Genomic DNA, 15,849 nt, shown 5'->3' on the forward strand with positions numbered 1-15,849 from the left:
AAGTAGGTAGAGACCACCATCACCACCACCACCACCACCACCACCACCACCACCACCACCACCATCACCATCACCACCACCACCATTATCAACACCACCACCATTATCACCACTACCACCGCCATTATCACCACCATCACCATTATCACCGTCATCGTTGTTATTTATTACTCCTATCATGATAATGTCTGGGGTTCTAAGAGTGATTTTTTTTCCTAAGACATTTGAAATCTAACATAAAGAAACACAGTTCCCTTCCTGTGTGCATCTGCTGCTGCCCAAAAGCAGCAAATAAGATTCGTTATGAACCTTAACACAGTTTACAGGCTGCAATTTCCATGTCCAGAGATGTAGTTAGAAAAGCACAGGAAGCCAAGGAAACGTCACCTACTGCAGACTGTCAGCCTGCACTTACTACATCATCCACACAGGCTTGCTGGAAGCTGCACTATTAATTATTTCTACCCTGGAAAAAAATATCTCCCTTAGCAGAAGACAATGTAAGATCCTGAGCAAACAATCATGCAACATGGACTGAACGTGTCTAACACTGGTCTGTTCACAAAGTGTTTTCAATATGAACAATCACAAAGAGTTAGTGACCGAACACTGGAATGGTTCATCCAGGGAGTTGTCAGAAGGCTTTGTCTTGGTACATAATGGATTCTGGAATACCTGAGGTATTGATAAGGCAAAGGAGGACCTGCCTGGACACCCAGTAGACCACACTGTGAGGTGCTGCAGCCACAATGCAGCAGGATTCCAGCTCACCAAGTTTCAGAGCATGAAGCTGGCTGCCATGTTTGATGTTTGGGAGGACCCAAAAGCTGGGGTACTAGAGCCCAGATAGGGATCTGGGTTCTTATTCTATGTCTGTCACTAGTGAGTCACTGCTTTGAACAAGGCCATTATACCCGGGTGACTTTTCTGGCCACAGGATGTAAGGAAAGATTGTCCTCCTCTGCAGAACTGGGTAAGGATTGAAAGAGTGTGCAAATGGAGCATTCTGGCGAGTGATAACTTCCAGGCACATGCCAAGGGTCAGAAACATAGTTCCCGACAGACACTTGTCTGGGTTACTATGCCTGTTGAGTTCCCAGAGACAGCTTACCTCTGGCCTTCCAGTGCAGCTGTGGGAGATGTGGGAAGCTAAGGCCTTCCCACTTCGAACGTTAGAAATCAATTACAACCATAATCATTGATAACGATGCAAGAGCCGCCTCCTTCCACTAATGGAATAGCTACATTTGGGTGTATTCCCCAGTTCACCTTCTATTGCTCCCTTAAAAACAGTAGTCAAGCAACTACACATTGTGCAAACTTCGGACACCTTTTCTTCCATATTGGATGTTGTCTTTCTAGATGTGTCCCTCTCACTGACTTAAAAGTCACTTCCTATTTTCTCTTTGCGACTCTGTCTACCTGGGCATCTCTCATGAGCCATTTATCACTTCACCTCTCCTCTTCTCAGCCTGGGCCTCAGGCTGCCAGGAACTCTCCCAAGACAGATGGCAGGAAGGAGAGAAAACCATTTCTGGTCAGTGGTGCTAAGAGGTGGTTTCAGGAGAGGAAGTCAGGAGGAACTCCAAGCCCAAGGGAGTGTCTATATCCCTATCTGTGCACCTCCATGATCACTGTTCCCTGTTAGGACCGGGGATTCAGAGTGTGGCAAACAATGGTTACAATTTAAACTAAGTTCCTCTTAGAAACCCTTCCACAGCTGCAGAGGCCGAACGCAAGAGGCAAGGTGGTGAGGGGTGGACTGGGAGGCAGAACCCCGGAGTTCCTACCACAGCCTTGCCTCTTTCCGGCTCCTAGACCAGTGTGCGACACACACTATGCATGTCATCTAAGAGGGCGGCAGACAGAAACCACAGCAGAGGCAGAAAGGAGAGGTGTCAGTCTTGCTTTGATCTAGCGTTTCCTCACTGTGCATCTTTCCTCCCTTTGGAATGGTAATGAATATTCTGTGCCATTGTATGTTGGGAGTATGTGATCTGCTTTTTGATTACAGGGATTACAGCTAGATTGCATGGATCTTAGAAAAGACTTTGAACTTTGGACTCTCAAACAGTGTTGAGTCTGACAGACTATGGGACTTTTGAAGTTGGACTTTATGCATTTTTTTTTCATTATGATAGGACTACAAGCCTATAGGGCTAGAGAGTGGAATGCTGTGGTTTGAATAAGAACGGCTCCCGTAGACTCAGAGTTAAATGCTTGGCCATAGAGAGTAGAACTACTTGAGAGGGATTAGGAGGTGTGGTATTGCTGGAGGAGGTGTGCTCTTGATGGAGAAAGCATGGCACAGGGGGTAGGCTTTGGGGTTTCTAAAGCCTAAGTCAGATGCAGGGGTCTCTCTGCCTGTGGATCCGGATGCAGAATTCTCAGCTCCTCCAGCACCATGTTTGTCTGCTTGTTGCCACACTCCCTACCACAATCACAGACTAAACCTCTGAAACTGTAAGCCAGACCTAATCAAATGTTCTTTTATAAGAATTGCTGTGGTCATGGCATCTCTTCACAATAGAACACCGAGACAGGGCTCCTACTTCTCTCTAGCCTCCTAGGTCTGGGTCATAATCATGCAAGCTCTCATTGCTTCTGAGCCTCACTTTTTGCAATAGTAAAACAAGTGTGATGCAACATGGTATTTGCCCGTATTATTTGGTTTTTCTGAAGACAGAATGAGAACATATTATGTAAAATATAAAAGCCCTACCAAAATGCTTGTTGTTATTAGTAGGCCTAAAATAAAAAAAAAAAAAAGAAAAAGAAAAAAAAAGGGCAGCTGTGTGTGCGTCAGCTTTAAATGCTATTTGTTGGTAAGTGATTGAAATGGGAGTTAGGAAGAAAACAAGTTTCTTCCAATCATGAAGATGTCAGTTGATGGCTAATGACAGAGGAGGTTCAGGTGGCGGTGATCAGAGGGGGAAAGAAGTGACTGACAATTTAAAAAAGGAGAAGAGAAGAAACTGATCATCACCAACAGAGGCAGCATGCTGTCACAGAGAACACTTTGGTGTCAGGCAGCTTCGGGTTTGACGGTAACTCCATTGCATATTCAAGTGGAAAACTTGGGTACGTCACAGTCTCCTTTAGCTTCAGCTTTATCTCTTCTAAAGCAGGAGTAACAGGGGTTATCTTGTGAGGCTAATGCAAGGGTTGAAGGCAGCGCACAAATGGCCCAGTATGGTGCTGGCACAGGGAAGTTCTCAGTGAAAGTAATTATACCACCCTTGGCTGAAAGGCTGTGATTCGTGTGCTGGGTGGGAGCCCACGGGGACCTTTCCTGTGAGATTCTGGTCAGACTCTGTTCTGAGAGGCCAAGTCATTATGGAGAAGAACTGAGGGGACTTTACTTTTCACGAAGGAGAGAAGACAAAACCTGAGTCAGATCCCTATCCTAAATGCAGGAAAAAGATCAGACCCAGGAGGAGAATCTGGGCCCCTGAAACAAAAGCACTTCACCAAATGTATGCTGGAGAGAACATCCACCCACTTTGCTCAAAGCACGGACTGTGTCCTACAACTGCAGGTGGAACCCTATCGGTACAAGTTGTCCAAGGCTCAGCTCAGTAGCTGGCTTCTATTGTGATTTCCCTCAAGCAAAACTACAGATGGAAAAAGCTGAGAACACAAAGTCAGGGGCTCTCTCAATCTGCCCACTCGCTGTATGGCTATGTCTTCCTCCCCCTCCTCTTAGTGCCCTGGGAGACTGACCTGAGCTTCTGGATGATGTGCAAGGGCCCAGGGAAGATGGGAAACATGGACAGGTGGAGCAAAGCAGTCACCGTAACTGGGCACATAGAGCCAAGGGCAGTGGAGTCAGGCAGTTGGCATAGACCTACTCCCTCTGTACAGAAACCAACTGCTTCCTGTGAAAATCTTCTGCTCAGTTTTCAGCTTACTTTGTTTTCAGTAAAGGATGTTTCTCACATACTTCTTATCAGGATTCTGCCTTGACCTAAAGACATCCCGGAGGTTGTTGCTCCTATGCTGCTGTATCTGGGGACTTTGAAGGTGCAGACTTTGTAGAGCTAGCCTTCTTTCTGCATGCTGCATTTCCTAGTCAGGGTCACTTCTCACCCCTGCTGCCCAAGCACGCCTAAATCCGTGCAACGGTGAGGGCTGCTGAGAAACATTTATTTATACTGCAAGAAAATGAAGTTGGAACAAATACGCAGGGAGCTCTGTAAATGTCTGCTCGGCCTTCACCCCACATCCAAGGCTTTGTCTGGGAGGGGCCATCTCCAGGCCAGGGCAAGAACTCCCTGCTCTGGCCATGAAAGATCTTTCAAGGAAAGAAGAGTATGGCCAGAGCCCAGGCATTTGGTTAGGTATTTTTAAAGGCTCTCCAATTCTGCTATTTTTTCTCTGCACATTCAATATTCTTGGTTGCTAAGTGGGAGGAAATGTGGGGAGGTGGGAGAGGTGTGGAGAACTGAGGGAAATTGGCAAAGAGAGAACTGATGGTTTATTTTTCTCCTTTCTAAAGAGGGTAAGGCAAAAGATGGGCTCCAGCACAAAGGTAATCAGCCGAGGCAGTGCCTGCTATAGGATGGGTTATAGGGCAAAGTCTCCCAAATCCTGGTGCTATTAATGGGCCAGGGAGGGGGGCTTTGGAGGAGATAAAAATAGGCATTTCCCATTCTTGCTAATAGATATAGATAAATAATTTTTTTTTTTTTGTAAAAATTATCTTTATCTTCAGATCAAACTGTGAAAATGTCAGATTCAGCACTATCCTTTCCTAAGAGGAAGGGAGAGCATGGCACAGCCTGAAGGGGACTTTACTATTTCTCAGAACCATGACAGGAGCTGGCTTATCCGGCTGCACAGGTCCCTCTCCTGACACACACACACACACACACACACACACACACACACACACACACAACTCAAAGCTGCTCTGCCACATCTGGGTCACTGGTCTACCTGAGGTCAGTTCACAGAGGCACACTCCTTTCTACAGGCACTGAGTTTGAATACTTTCTTTTTAACTGCAGAAGCTTTTTTGGTTTGTTGTTTTGTTGAGATAGGGTCTCTCTATAGCCTAGGCTAGTCTAGAACTCATTATGTAGTCTAGTCTGGCCTTGGACTCTAGTAATCCTCCTGCCTCAGCTTCCCAGAATTGGAATTACAGTGTGAGCTACCATATCCTTTTCAACTGAAGACATTTTTGTTAAAAAATAAACATTCTCATTTCCCACTGCCACAGCTTAACTCACAGTCCACCTTTCCTCTCTGTTGGTCTCTGAGACCAAGGCCACCCACCAGCATATCTGTCTGCTTCCCACACTCCCGGCACCACTGACTGACACCCTGTCTGCCTCCTGACTCTTCAGAGCATACTATACGTCTTCCACACACCTTGCCATGAATTTGAAAAACCCTCTGACTTTGAGTTGCAGGAAGTCACTTGAATCATCGGACAACTCTTTGCTGTATTACTTTGGCAGTGTGCCCAGACTTGGGGCAAGTGGGTTAGGGGTGTGTGTTGGTGACCTGCTGGGGTTGAACTGGCTTTCTTCCCCAGCTGTGCTGACTCAAAACGGTAGCATCTGACTTCCCACTAACTAACTTCCTGTAACATCCTGTATACAGTTCTGAAGGGGCAGAAGGAGTTAACCTGTAGAAAACCATTAAGACAAATATATTTTATCTGTGGAGGATACAACCGATTTCTACCCTGTGGAAAAGAGAGCACCACAAAATATATTCCATCATCTGATGGTACACTATTTTTTCATCTGTTTGTAAATTCATCTCAGCATTTCATGTTGTACAAAGTTTTGTTTGAATTGACCTTAACTTCATATTGGCTCCTTCAGAAATAAAGTAAGTAAAATCTTTAATACGTGTTTATTTTATATTAGTATGAGTTATAACTTTAACTTCTTCAAAATGATTTTTAACTGTATTCATAGTGACTTCCCTTCTCAATAGGATGTGGCCTGCTGTCGACACAGATCCCTTAAATATTACTATAGAAAACTCATTTGGACTATGTCACTGGCTAATCTATACATCAATTTCTAGAAAGATGGAAAGACTTGTCACAGTCTGGAGAAAGAAATCATTTGTGAACAGAGCCCACGGGTCATTATGAGGTGGGAGTGGGGAGGAGGGAGGAACAAAAGAAAGCCATGAATTAGAGGCTTCATCAGCCATGGATAAGCATGAAGCTCCATCATCATTATCTACCACTTGTGGAGACCTGGGGTATAGGGAAATGACAGAGTTGATGCCAGATAAATGCCCATAGGAGATGGCTCTGATTTGCAGATACCCATGCAAACATGACACAAAGCAGGCACCACTGGACTCTTACCTGGGGTTAGTAAGGTTGTAGCAGGATTTCCATATCTGTAGCATGTGCTTACAGGTGAGCAGTGCCTCATCCGGGCCCCGGCAGAGCGACTCCAACTTCACTTTGGAAAACAGTAGTCTAGAGTGGGAGAGAAGGGAGAAAACACACAGCTCAAGCCAGAGCCCACCTCTCAAATCAGAAGAGAAGTGGGCTCAATCTGGGGCAAGGACAACTGCCCTCTTCTTATTTTAATTTTTATTGAAAATAGATTTCTTCACACAATATATTCTGACCATAGTTACCCTCCTCAACTCATCCTAGAACCTACCTACCCATCCCGATCTACTCTTTCTTTCTTCAATCTCATTAGAAAAAAAAGTATCTAAAATTTTAATAAAAACAAATAATCCAGAATAGCACAGAACAAAGAGGAAAAAAAAAGTTAAAGACAGACAGATGCAGAGAGACACACGATCACATACAAAGAAATACCATTAAAAACACAAAATTGGAAACCATACTATATAGGCAAAAGAACTGTAAGGTACAAAGATGTGCAGACAAAGCATTATGAGACAAAAACCTTCCGAAAATGAGCCCAGTTTATATTGGCCTTCTACTGCTGGGCATGGGGCCACCCTTAAGTGGGGCTTGTATACACAGCAAGACTCCTTTGGAGAAACTCAGTTTTCCCTTACGAGCCGTCCTCCACTGGAGATAGCTTCCAGGTTCGCTATGGGCCGTGTCAACTTCCCCTCCCAGCTGGGACCCCCATCTGGCCTGGCCCTTTGCAGGCCCTGAACTGCACTCATCTTAGAATGGGGCCATCCGCGTACCAGGGGAAGCAGTGGCTGCAGGGCCAAGCATTCTTGAACTTGCTGCCCAACCGGTGGCTTTGTGGAAATCTCACCATGCAGGCAAACACAAGCGCAGGATGAGGGATTGTGGTGAGGTTAAAAGCACTGGGGTGGCCAATTTCATTCAGAACACAGAGATTTTATTAAAAGCATGCTTTTGGAACTTAGCCAATTTATTTATGAAACTTCAAAAATTCATTAAAAGTGAACCTTGGCTTATTGATGAGATTACACAGGAGATCTGCCGAGAGCCCTCCAGGAGAGTGCTCACCCTCTCGGAAGCTTTCAAAGCTTGGATACCTGGGCATGCTAACTCATGTGCGTAATCCTCGCATGTGGAAGACTGAGGCAGGAGGATTACTGTTAGTGGCTATACGCTGAGCTGCAGGTCAAGCTGAGAGATGGAATACCCTGTTTAAAAAGAAAGACTGCCTGAAGTCACATGAGGCAAGAGGACCACGGCGCAGGCGTCCTCCCCACCTGCCTGCCGAGCCCTGCTCTTTAGTAGCTAGACTTTCTGGGTAGGCAGTATTTATTTCCCTCCAATAGGTGGGGACACTGAGGCCTGTTTTCCTGTCCGGTTGCTTTTAAAAGGTGATTTTCTCTGTGAGTGCATAAGCTCTCACTTCCCTATCTCTGGCCTCCGCTCCCTAGTGCCCAAGACTATTCTCTGTTCAACAGTCCCTTCATGCCCATGATCACCAAAGGCTGTCTTCGTAGCCCATGGAAGATGAAGACATGTATTTCAAGTGGTATAACTGACACGTAGGAGAGTTCTTCAGCTATGTGTGATATAATACCCAACTTCAAGGTACCTAGAGCAGTGAAGTCCCTGACGGAGAAAGATAGGAAGAGTACCCTGCTCCAGCACCATCCCAACTCGGCTCTGCCATCTCTCCCAGGAGAGGACAGGAGGTCTAAGGGTGCTTGCTGGTGCTCCCAGGGAGGTTTCAGGGCTGCAACTTCCTCCTCGGATCTTGGTTTGCAGTTGGAACCTGAGCTGAGGTAGCAGTGGGCCAGGCAATGGGAAGGCTGTGGTCCCTGGCCTATATGCAGCAGGTCTGAAGAGGAAGGGCAGATACAAGCGTGGGGCTTGGCTCTGACCCATGACATTTGAAGAGACGGAAATTCCACTGACGCCTACTAGGCCCCCCTATAGTGACTGGCAGCTATCGGGAGATCTCAAGAGTTTTTAAAAGGGACCAAAGCTAATTCCTGTTGAAGCCTGCAAATGTGCTAGGAGTGATTTTCTACTCAAATCCAGCACTTTAGGAGGGAGCAGTCTTTGGTTGGTCCACTGTCAATCTTTGGTGGAGACTATTTGGAGGCCCACAAAAGCTCCTGAGTGAGGGTCGCTGTCAAGCAATGATGACTAGGAGTGCATTCTCCTAGGATTGTGAGGCCCACAGGCCTCTTTGACACTGCAGGGGGATGGGTTCTTGGGTAAGGGTATACTAAGGTCTTATAGCTTGGCCAGGCTCAGAGAAAGGTCCGGGAGTAGGTGAGAATGTCTCCATGCTCAACAGCAATTAGCCAGGGCTCCTTTCACTGTCCCCAAGAACAAATGCCAGAGTCCATCTTGGAGCCTTGGCTAGAGGGAACAGTTCTGTGAATGTTTCCTGGCAGGGAAAATAACTCCAATTAACATGAAATAACAGCTTTCAAACACTTGACTCATGATAAGGAGCTGAAAAGGTGTGGGCTGGATTTAAGAGAACTAGACAGGAAGAACAATAGTGGACCTGCTAAGCACACGTGGTGGGAAAGACACGGGAAGTGAGGTAGTGGGAACAGGATGAAAGAATCTGGCAAAGGGAAGAACTGGGGAGGCAAGAACACAGGTGGCCAGGTCCTGTGCAGCCTGTGTGCACACAGTGAGAACAGGGAGAGATGGCATTGCCTCTTCATCCTCTTCCTGAACTGTAGCAGCTTTATAAGGCAGGAAGAGTGTTAAAACCAGAACTGATGCTTGTCATCCTCCCAGAACCCTGCTCAAATGTCTTAAGGCTGCTGAAAACATCTGGTGGCAAGAAAGTAATGCTGGCACAGAACCTCAGGATACGCAAGGGCTGGCATTAGTTTGATGCTGCTAAGTCCAAAGATATTATAAATTCAACCCACCAAGGAAATTCCAAGGCAAGAAAAACAAAACAAATCAGTGTTGGCTAGGGTCCATGTCTGTGAGCCTGACACATTGAGCAGGAGAGGGGACCTCAGGGAAGATCAGTTTGGCCGTGTCACAAAGAACAGTCATGACTTACATCAGGAGTCATGTACTCCCAGACCTGGTTCAAAGTTCAGTAATATCATTTGAAACATACTTTGTTCAGAGACCTATTGAAAACTTACATAAAATTAATGGACTGCAGAAGAACACACTAAGACACCAATCCAACTCTGTGATCGTTAATTTTAATGGCCAACTTGACAGGTTCTAGAATCACCTCGAAGACATATCTCAGCACATCAGTGAGGGCATTTCTAGATTGGCCTAATTGGGGTGTGAAGACCCATCCTAAACTTAGGGCACCATCCCATAAACTGGGGTCCTTCCCTGACTAAAACAGGGAAAGCAAGTGGAGAACGTTTACCCCTCAAGGCATTCTGACGGTGAGCACAAACCAGCCAGCGCCTCTGGCTCCGCCTGCCATGCTTTCTCTGCATAATCTTTGTCTTTCCTTGAACTGCTTCCCGTCAGGTACCTTGGCTACGTCAAGGAGAAAAGTAACTAATACAGACTTCATGATTAAAATTTACCATCTTTTACGGTGCCTGTGGTGATCTGGATCTTACCACCTTGGTTTGTTTACAGCCCAACTCAAGCCATGGCCGGCACCTCCGTCACCTCACTAGTCGCCACATACCTGGGTCTTTGCACAGTGTGCTCTGCTGTCTGAAACATCTTTTCAAGCCATACATTGCAGCCTCTCAAGCACCTGTCTATCCTTCGGAGTGCATGCTGAAGAGCACCTCTTCAGCCTTAAAGAACAGGGGAAAACACAGCGACAACACAGTTGTCAAATACTGCAAGAGCTCACAACTGCAGGCTAGCAAATTATAAGCCAGGAAATGTATGCTTCTAAAACAAGTAAAACAGTAACAACAGCAGCAGCTGTGAGACACTTGAAATATTTAATCGCCGATTCCACAACAACACGGCAAGTTGGGCAGAGCTGTTCTGCCCGAACTCACAGCACAGATACTTAATTAAATCTATCTGGCTGGAAGCACGGAACAAGCCGCAGAGGACGACTTCAGATCTCCCAGTGACACCAGTGAGGAGGGAGGTACAGCCCTGTCTAGCCCACCGCCAAATATTTAAAACTCCTGAACGTAAGACTGTGTGGAGCACAGCTCTCAGCCCCTAGCCTCTGAGGACTTTTAGCCCAGTGGGGACTGCACTGTGGCCTTGAACTTGAGAAGCTGGGTGCTGGAGTTCTGCTCCTAGAATGCCACATACAAGATTTATTAAAAAACAGTCATATTTATCCAAAGTCTGATACATATAAAATTCTAGGTGTCTGAATGCTCCAGTTACTCAAACTTTCCCCTTTCGTTAAAATTCATTAAATAATATTTTACCCTATTTTGGAAATCTTCAAAGAATCCTAAGATAATTCTTGGAATAAAGACTATGTTTGGGGTTGGAGAGATGGCTCAGAGGTTAAGAGCACTGGCTGCTCTTCTAGAGGTCCTGAGTTCAATTCCCAGCAACCATGTGGTGGCTCATAATCATCTATAATAAGGTCTGGTGCCCTCTTCTGGCACGTAGACAGAATATTGTATATATAATAAAGAAATAAACCTTAAAAAAAAAGACCATGTTTGGCTTTGGAAGGGCTCAGAAAGGACATGTAACTGCCCCAGTGAGGCTCTAGCCATGTGATGCTGTGAAATGTCACTGTTCTTCATAGACTTGAGCCTAAGTGGCAAGCTAGCCATCTGGTAACCATCTAGGATGGCTTTCTAGCTCTCCAGAATCTGGCCCACTGTATGTGACTCTTATTCAGCATTCTCCTGGGTCCACTCCCCGTAAGTCCCGACTTGGGCTAGCAGAAGATAAAGCTAAAAGGTGCATACTTCAATATTCTGAAACTTAATATGCCTCACAAAATCCTTTGACCAAGAATGCTCAGTGAGGGTGGAGGAGACGGCTCACTGGGTAAAGAACTTGTCCTGTAAACCTGAGTTTGGATCCCCAGACTCTACCTCAGGCCAGAGGACAGCACTTCCTGCAAACCCGGTGCTCCTAGTGTGAGGCAGAGACAGGAAAATTCCTACATCATTGGTCAGCTAGCCTGGAGTATACAGTGGGAAACAAGAGACCTGGTCTCATGCAAGAGAGAGGGCAAGAAGTGGCATCTAAGGTGGCATCCGACCTCCACACATGCACTGTGGCACACAGCCCACATTCTCATACACACACACACACACACACACACACACACACACACACATCAGTGCACATACATCAAAGATTAATAAAAAAAAAAAAAAAACCTTGGAAAGTCTGAGGCTCTAATTCCTTCAGCTTGTTAAGTGCCTCAAGGAGGAAACACGCATACTAATCATCCAAGCCTGCACTATCTGATTGTGAGGGCTGCATTCATGGCAGCTGATTTAGAAACGAGATCCTAGGAACCCGAACATTTGGGACCTTGTGATGCTCTGTGCACTCTTAGACTCCTCATGCCAGGAGCCTTCCTTTGCTTGTCTGCTGAGTGTAGGCAGAATGCAAAAGCAGCAGTGCAGAACAGCTGGGAGGTTTGCTCCAGTGGGGCACAGGTCCACAGAGCCGGGGTATCTTCCCCCACCATTCAGAGCTGGGCAGCTCACCTGGAGAGATGGAGCTGCTGCCAAGGACCTGAAGGGAAGTGTGCATGTGACACTAGGCAAAAGAGAGACTAGATCATCAGAGGAGGGGGTGTCGGGTGGGTGGGGCATGTGTGCACAAAAGAAATTTTAAATAGAGAGGGCGGTTTGGCAGCCGACCCAATTGATCTGAGCGATATGAGAAATGAAAAACATTGTGGTGACGAGGAGACAGATGAGGGTTTAAAGCCAGATGAGTCATTTGGGAACAGGTGTTCTGAAAGGGAAGGCGAAACAGGCCATGTGCAGCCAGCCTTGTCCAGGAGAAGCGTGTCTTCAAACCCAGCCAGCCAGTCCTTCTGAAGGTTCTGATATAGCCTGAGGGGCTCTACCTCTGTTGACTGTCTTCAACATTTCTAGTGGCCTACTATATGGTTATCATGGCTGGGCTTTCTCTCCCTCCCTCCCTTCCTTCCTTCCTTCCTTGTTGATTTTTTAAATCTTCCTTTTATTAATTTTTTTATTTATTACAATTTATTCACCTTGTATCCCAGCTGTAGACCCCTCCCACATTCCCTCCCAATCCTGCCCTCCCTCCCTCTTCTCCTCCCATGCCCCTTCCCCAGTCCAATGATAGGGAAGGTCCTCCTTCCCTTCCATCTGACCCTAACCTATCAGATTTCATCAGGACTGTCTGCATTGTCTTTCTCTGTGGCTGGTAAGGCTGTCCCCCTCCCCTCCCCTCCTCTCCCCTCCCCTCCCCTTCCCTCCCCTCCTAGGGAAGTGACCAAAGAGTCAGCCACTGAGTTCTTGTCAGAGACAGCGTGGCTGGGCTTTCTTAATGGACCAACACCAGAAAAACAAACAAACCAAGTAACATACAAACACAAGAACAAACAATTAGCCTGTGGCCCTGAGTTCAGCCACTGTGACTGATCCCACCAGGAGAGCCTGCGGTGATGGCTTACAGCTGCGCAGGGGCTAGAGCTGAGACACAGCCCTCTCAGTCCTCTTCATCAACAGCTGGAAGGAATGAGTGTCCGCCAATTGTTAATATATATCAATTACTGCTTGAGCCTCACTAATTGCAAAGAGTCAGTAAATGTCACTCAAATGATCTAATTATTCATCTGTTACCCAGGAAATAATTTCATAGATCATCTGGCTTACTTAACTGCATATTGACACGTTATTTATTATCTTATCAGAAAAAGAAGTTACAATTTTCCCCAAGTGATGCGAAAAGCCTTTACAGGACTGCTGTGTTACTCCCAGCACAGACCAAGACAGGTAGCTGCAGAATCTACTGGAAAGATTCTGATGAAAACAGAGTCTGTCTCTCTTCTACCTGTCATCCCAGTCGAAATCCACAATAGCTAGATTCCCAGGGAACGTGGACGCAAAATTAAACACACTGCAGCTCATAGCCCTCCATCCTAGCAGAGGACAGACCTTCAGTGGTCTGTTTTGAAACAAAAGAAAAGCAGCTGCCCAGGAAAGAGCTCCCATGGTCTCTGCACTTTGGAAATTCTTCCTGTGCTCATTCATTCCTGGGAGAAAGTAATTTGTTTATTTAGAATTGAGGGCTGGCTATGTTGCCCAGGCTGGGTCCGAACTCCTAGGCTCTTGAGAAAAATGGAACTATTGGTATGCGCTACGTTTGCCTCCGATGAGGCTCTTGGGAGCATGCCTTCAGGTGCCAAGCTAGGCAGGAATTCTGCGCACGCATTCATGTGAAGCTCCCAGTTGTGGGCACTCTAACTGTGGTATTGAACACATAGTACCTGTCCTTTCAAGGAGACTCCCTGAGCACTTTCTGCAGGCTGAGCTTGAACTCTGCCTAGTGTTGCCCACATAGCTACAGTGACAGTGTGCGAGACAGCTACAGCCTTGTAATCTGGGCCATTGTTCACAGTGGCAGCTATCTCTGAGCATGGAGCCACTGTCTCACTAACATTCACATGGTAGGATGCAGAATGGGCATGGTAAGACCTCTTCTAAGGACAAAGAAGCAACTGTTTTCCAGAACAGGCAGGTAAACAATAGGCAGGTTTAATATCTGGGAGAGTTCTGCCTCATGACTATCCAAATAGGCATCAAACTTAAATGTTTTTGAAATGTGTTCAGGTCCAAAAGTCTCTGCTGATACATGAAAGCTCACAGGCTGTCAGTAGAAACCTCTATTCTCAGGCTTTCAAGGGGTCAGTCTGGGCAACTGGTCCTGATACATACTCACGTGCATCCTGCCTTATGGTCAGCTGTCCACAGAGGGGACGTGTGTCTGAAGTTAGGCTCTCCTCACTGTAGCAGTGTCTCTGGTGATGGACCTACTCAGTGGCTCACTGGCAGATGTAAGCTACTTAGCTGCCAAGGAAGTTCTAAGCACTTGGCCATTTTAACATCCTCGGCTGCTCCAGGAGACAAGGTGCAACATGGCAGTGCATCAGGAGGCTCATCCGCTTTTCTCCCTCTCTGGTCTCAGTTGCCAGTGAGCGACAGGGCTGTACTGTCTCCCCACACTCATATCAGCTGTCCCAGAAAATCAAGACCACACTGATTTGTTAAAAGGAAGATCCATAGTGTCAAAGACTATGTAAGTAGCCATCTAAAAGTATTTTTAGAAGAAACAACTGGCATGCAATACCTCAAGGTACTACTAAACTTTGCCTCATTCCTGGCTCCTGTTTCAGTAGTTGATCTCAGTCTGAATTAGTATTCTGGAGCCAAGGCACCTAAGTTGGAAATGACCTGGACACATTGGACTGAAAACACCTCTGGAATCACAATGCCATCATTGTAAACACCTTCAATTCCTGCTTTACTGAAGGGAGCCATTGCATGCCATGGTGCCCTCAAAGCAACAGGATCCAAACACATAGGCAGAACCCTCGAACTGGATGGCATGTGGCATCAAAAGGGGACAAAGTGAGAGGGAGGCAGAGAAGCTGCCCTCAGGTCTTATAAAGGGGGTAGTAAGCAATGACTTTGGTTCAGCCAGCAGAGAGAGTGCCAAGTGAAAAAGAAGAATGGGTGACAGGAGAAACAGGCAGACACCTGTTTCACTTTCCCTCATGGCTACCAGGCTGCTGTGCAGGGCTGTGAGATCCAGTTGCTCGTGGCACATGTCACTTGGGTTTGTGGCACTGAGCTCTCTGGGCAAGGCTCTGTGGACCCACAGTTTCCAGAAAGCACATTGAAAGGCTGACGGCAATTCTTGGAATTATTGAATGACACTAGGAGAGTTTGGAGATCTTGAAAAGAAAGAAAAAAAAAAAACCCATTAAAATAAATCAACTTTCTGGGTGATGGCTAGAAAGATGGCTTTGTTGTGGGCCTCCTTGCCTCAGCCTGACTTTTCTCAGATCTGCCAGGGACTGGCTCATTTGAAGGATATAAAAATTTACCGAAAGAAAGGGGCTTTTCTGGAAAGGGTACAATATACTTGAGGAATTTAAACCAGAAATCCTGGGTAGGTGACCATGGGAAAAGAGGTATAGGGAGCACCAGCCATCATGTTGTTGGGGCTGGCTGCTTCTGGCCTCCTCAAACAAATGCAGCTGCAAACACTCTCTAGTCTTCCCAGTCTTCTGCTGGAAACCCAGTGTTGGTCTCCAAGCCACTGGGCTATCTCCCAGCAAGCGTCCACATTTACCAAAGATCTCACCGCATACCCAACCTCAAGGAAAGCTGCTATGTGTGGGATATGTCACCTTGGCTTAGCAAGTCTATTCTGAGAGAATGCTGATCCAGACCCTAAGGGTCCCAAATCATCTAACTGTGAGGGCCACTTAGTGGAAACCATCCTATACCCAAACACATCAACAAGAAAAGTCAACAAAGTTGTCTTAATAAATGTAGCAAAATAGA

General features: G+C 46.4%; 1 protein-coding gene across 7 annotated transcripts in view; it reads right to left on the reverse strand.

Moving 5' to 3' along the window:
* Positions 1–15,849, reverse strand: part of Ttc7b (tetratricopeptide repeat domain 7B) — a 200,139-nt gene that overhangs the window by 48,033 nt on the left and 136,257 nt on the right. For all 7 annotated transcript variants that reach the window (XM_060388045.1, XM_060388042.1, XM_060388040.1 and 4 more), the window contains one exon: positions 6,335–6,451. In XM_060388045.1, coding sequence (XP_060244028.1) covers positions 6,335–6,451 — 117 coding nt within the window. The remainder of the gene's footprint in view (positions 1–6,334; positions 6,452–15,849) is intronic.

The sequence above is a fragment of the Meriones unguiculatus genome, chromosome 7 (assembly GCF_030254825.1).
Source record: "Meriones unguiculatus strain TT.TT164.6M chromosome 7, Bangor_MerUng_6.1, whole genome shotgun sequence".
Taxonomy (NCBI): domain Eukaryota; kingdom Metazoa; phylum Chordata; class Mammalia; order Rodentia; family Muridae; genus Meriones; species Meriones unguiculatus.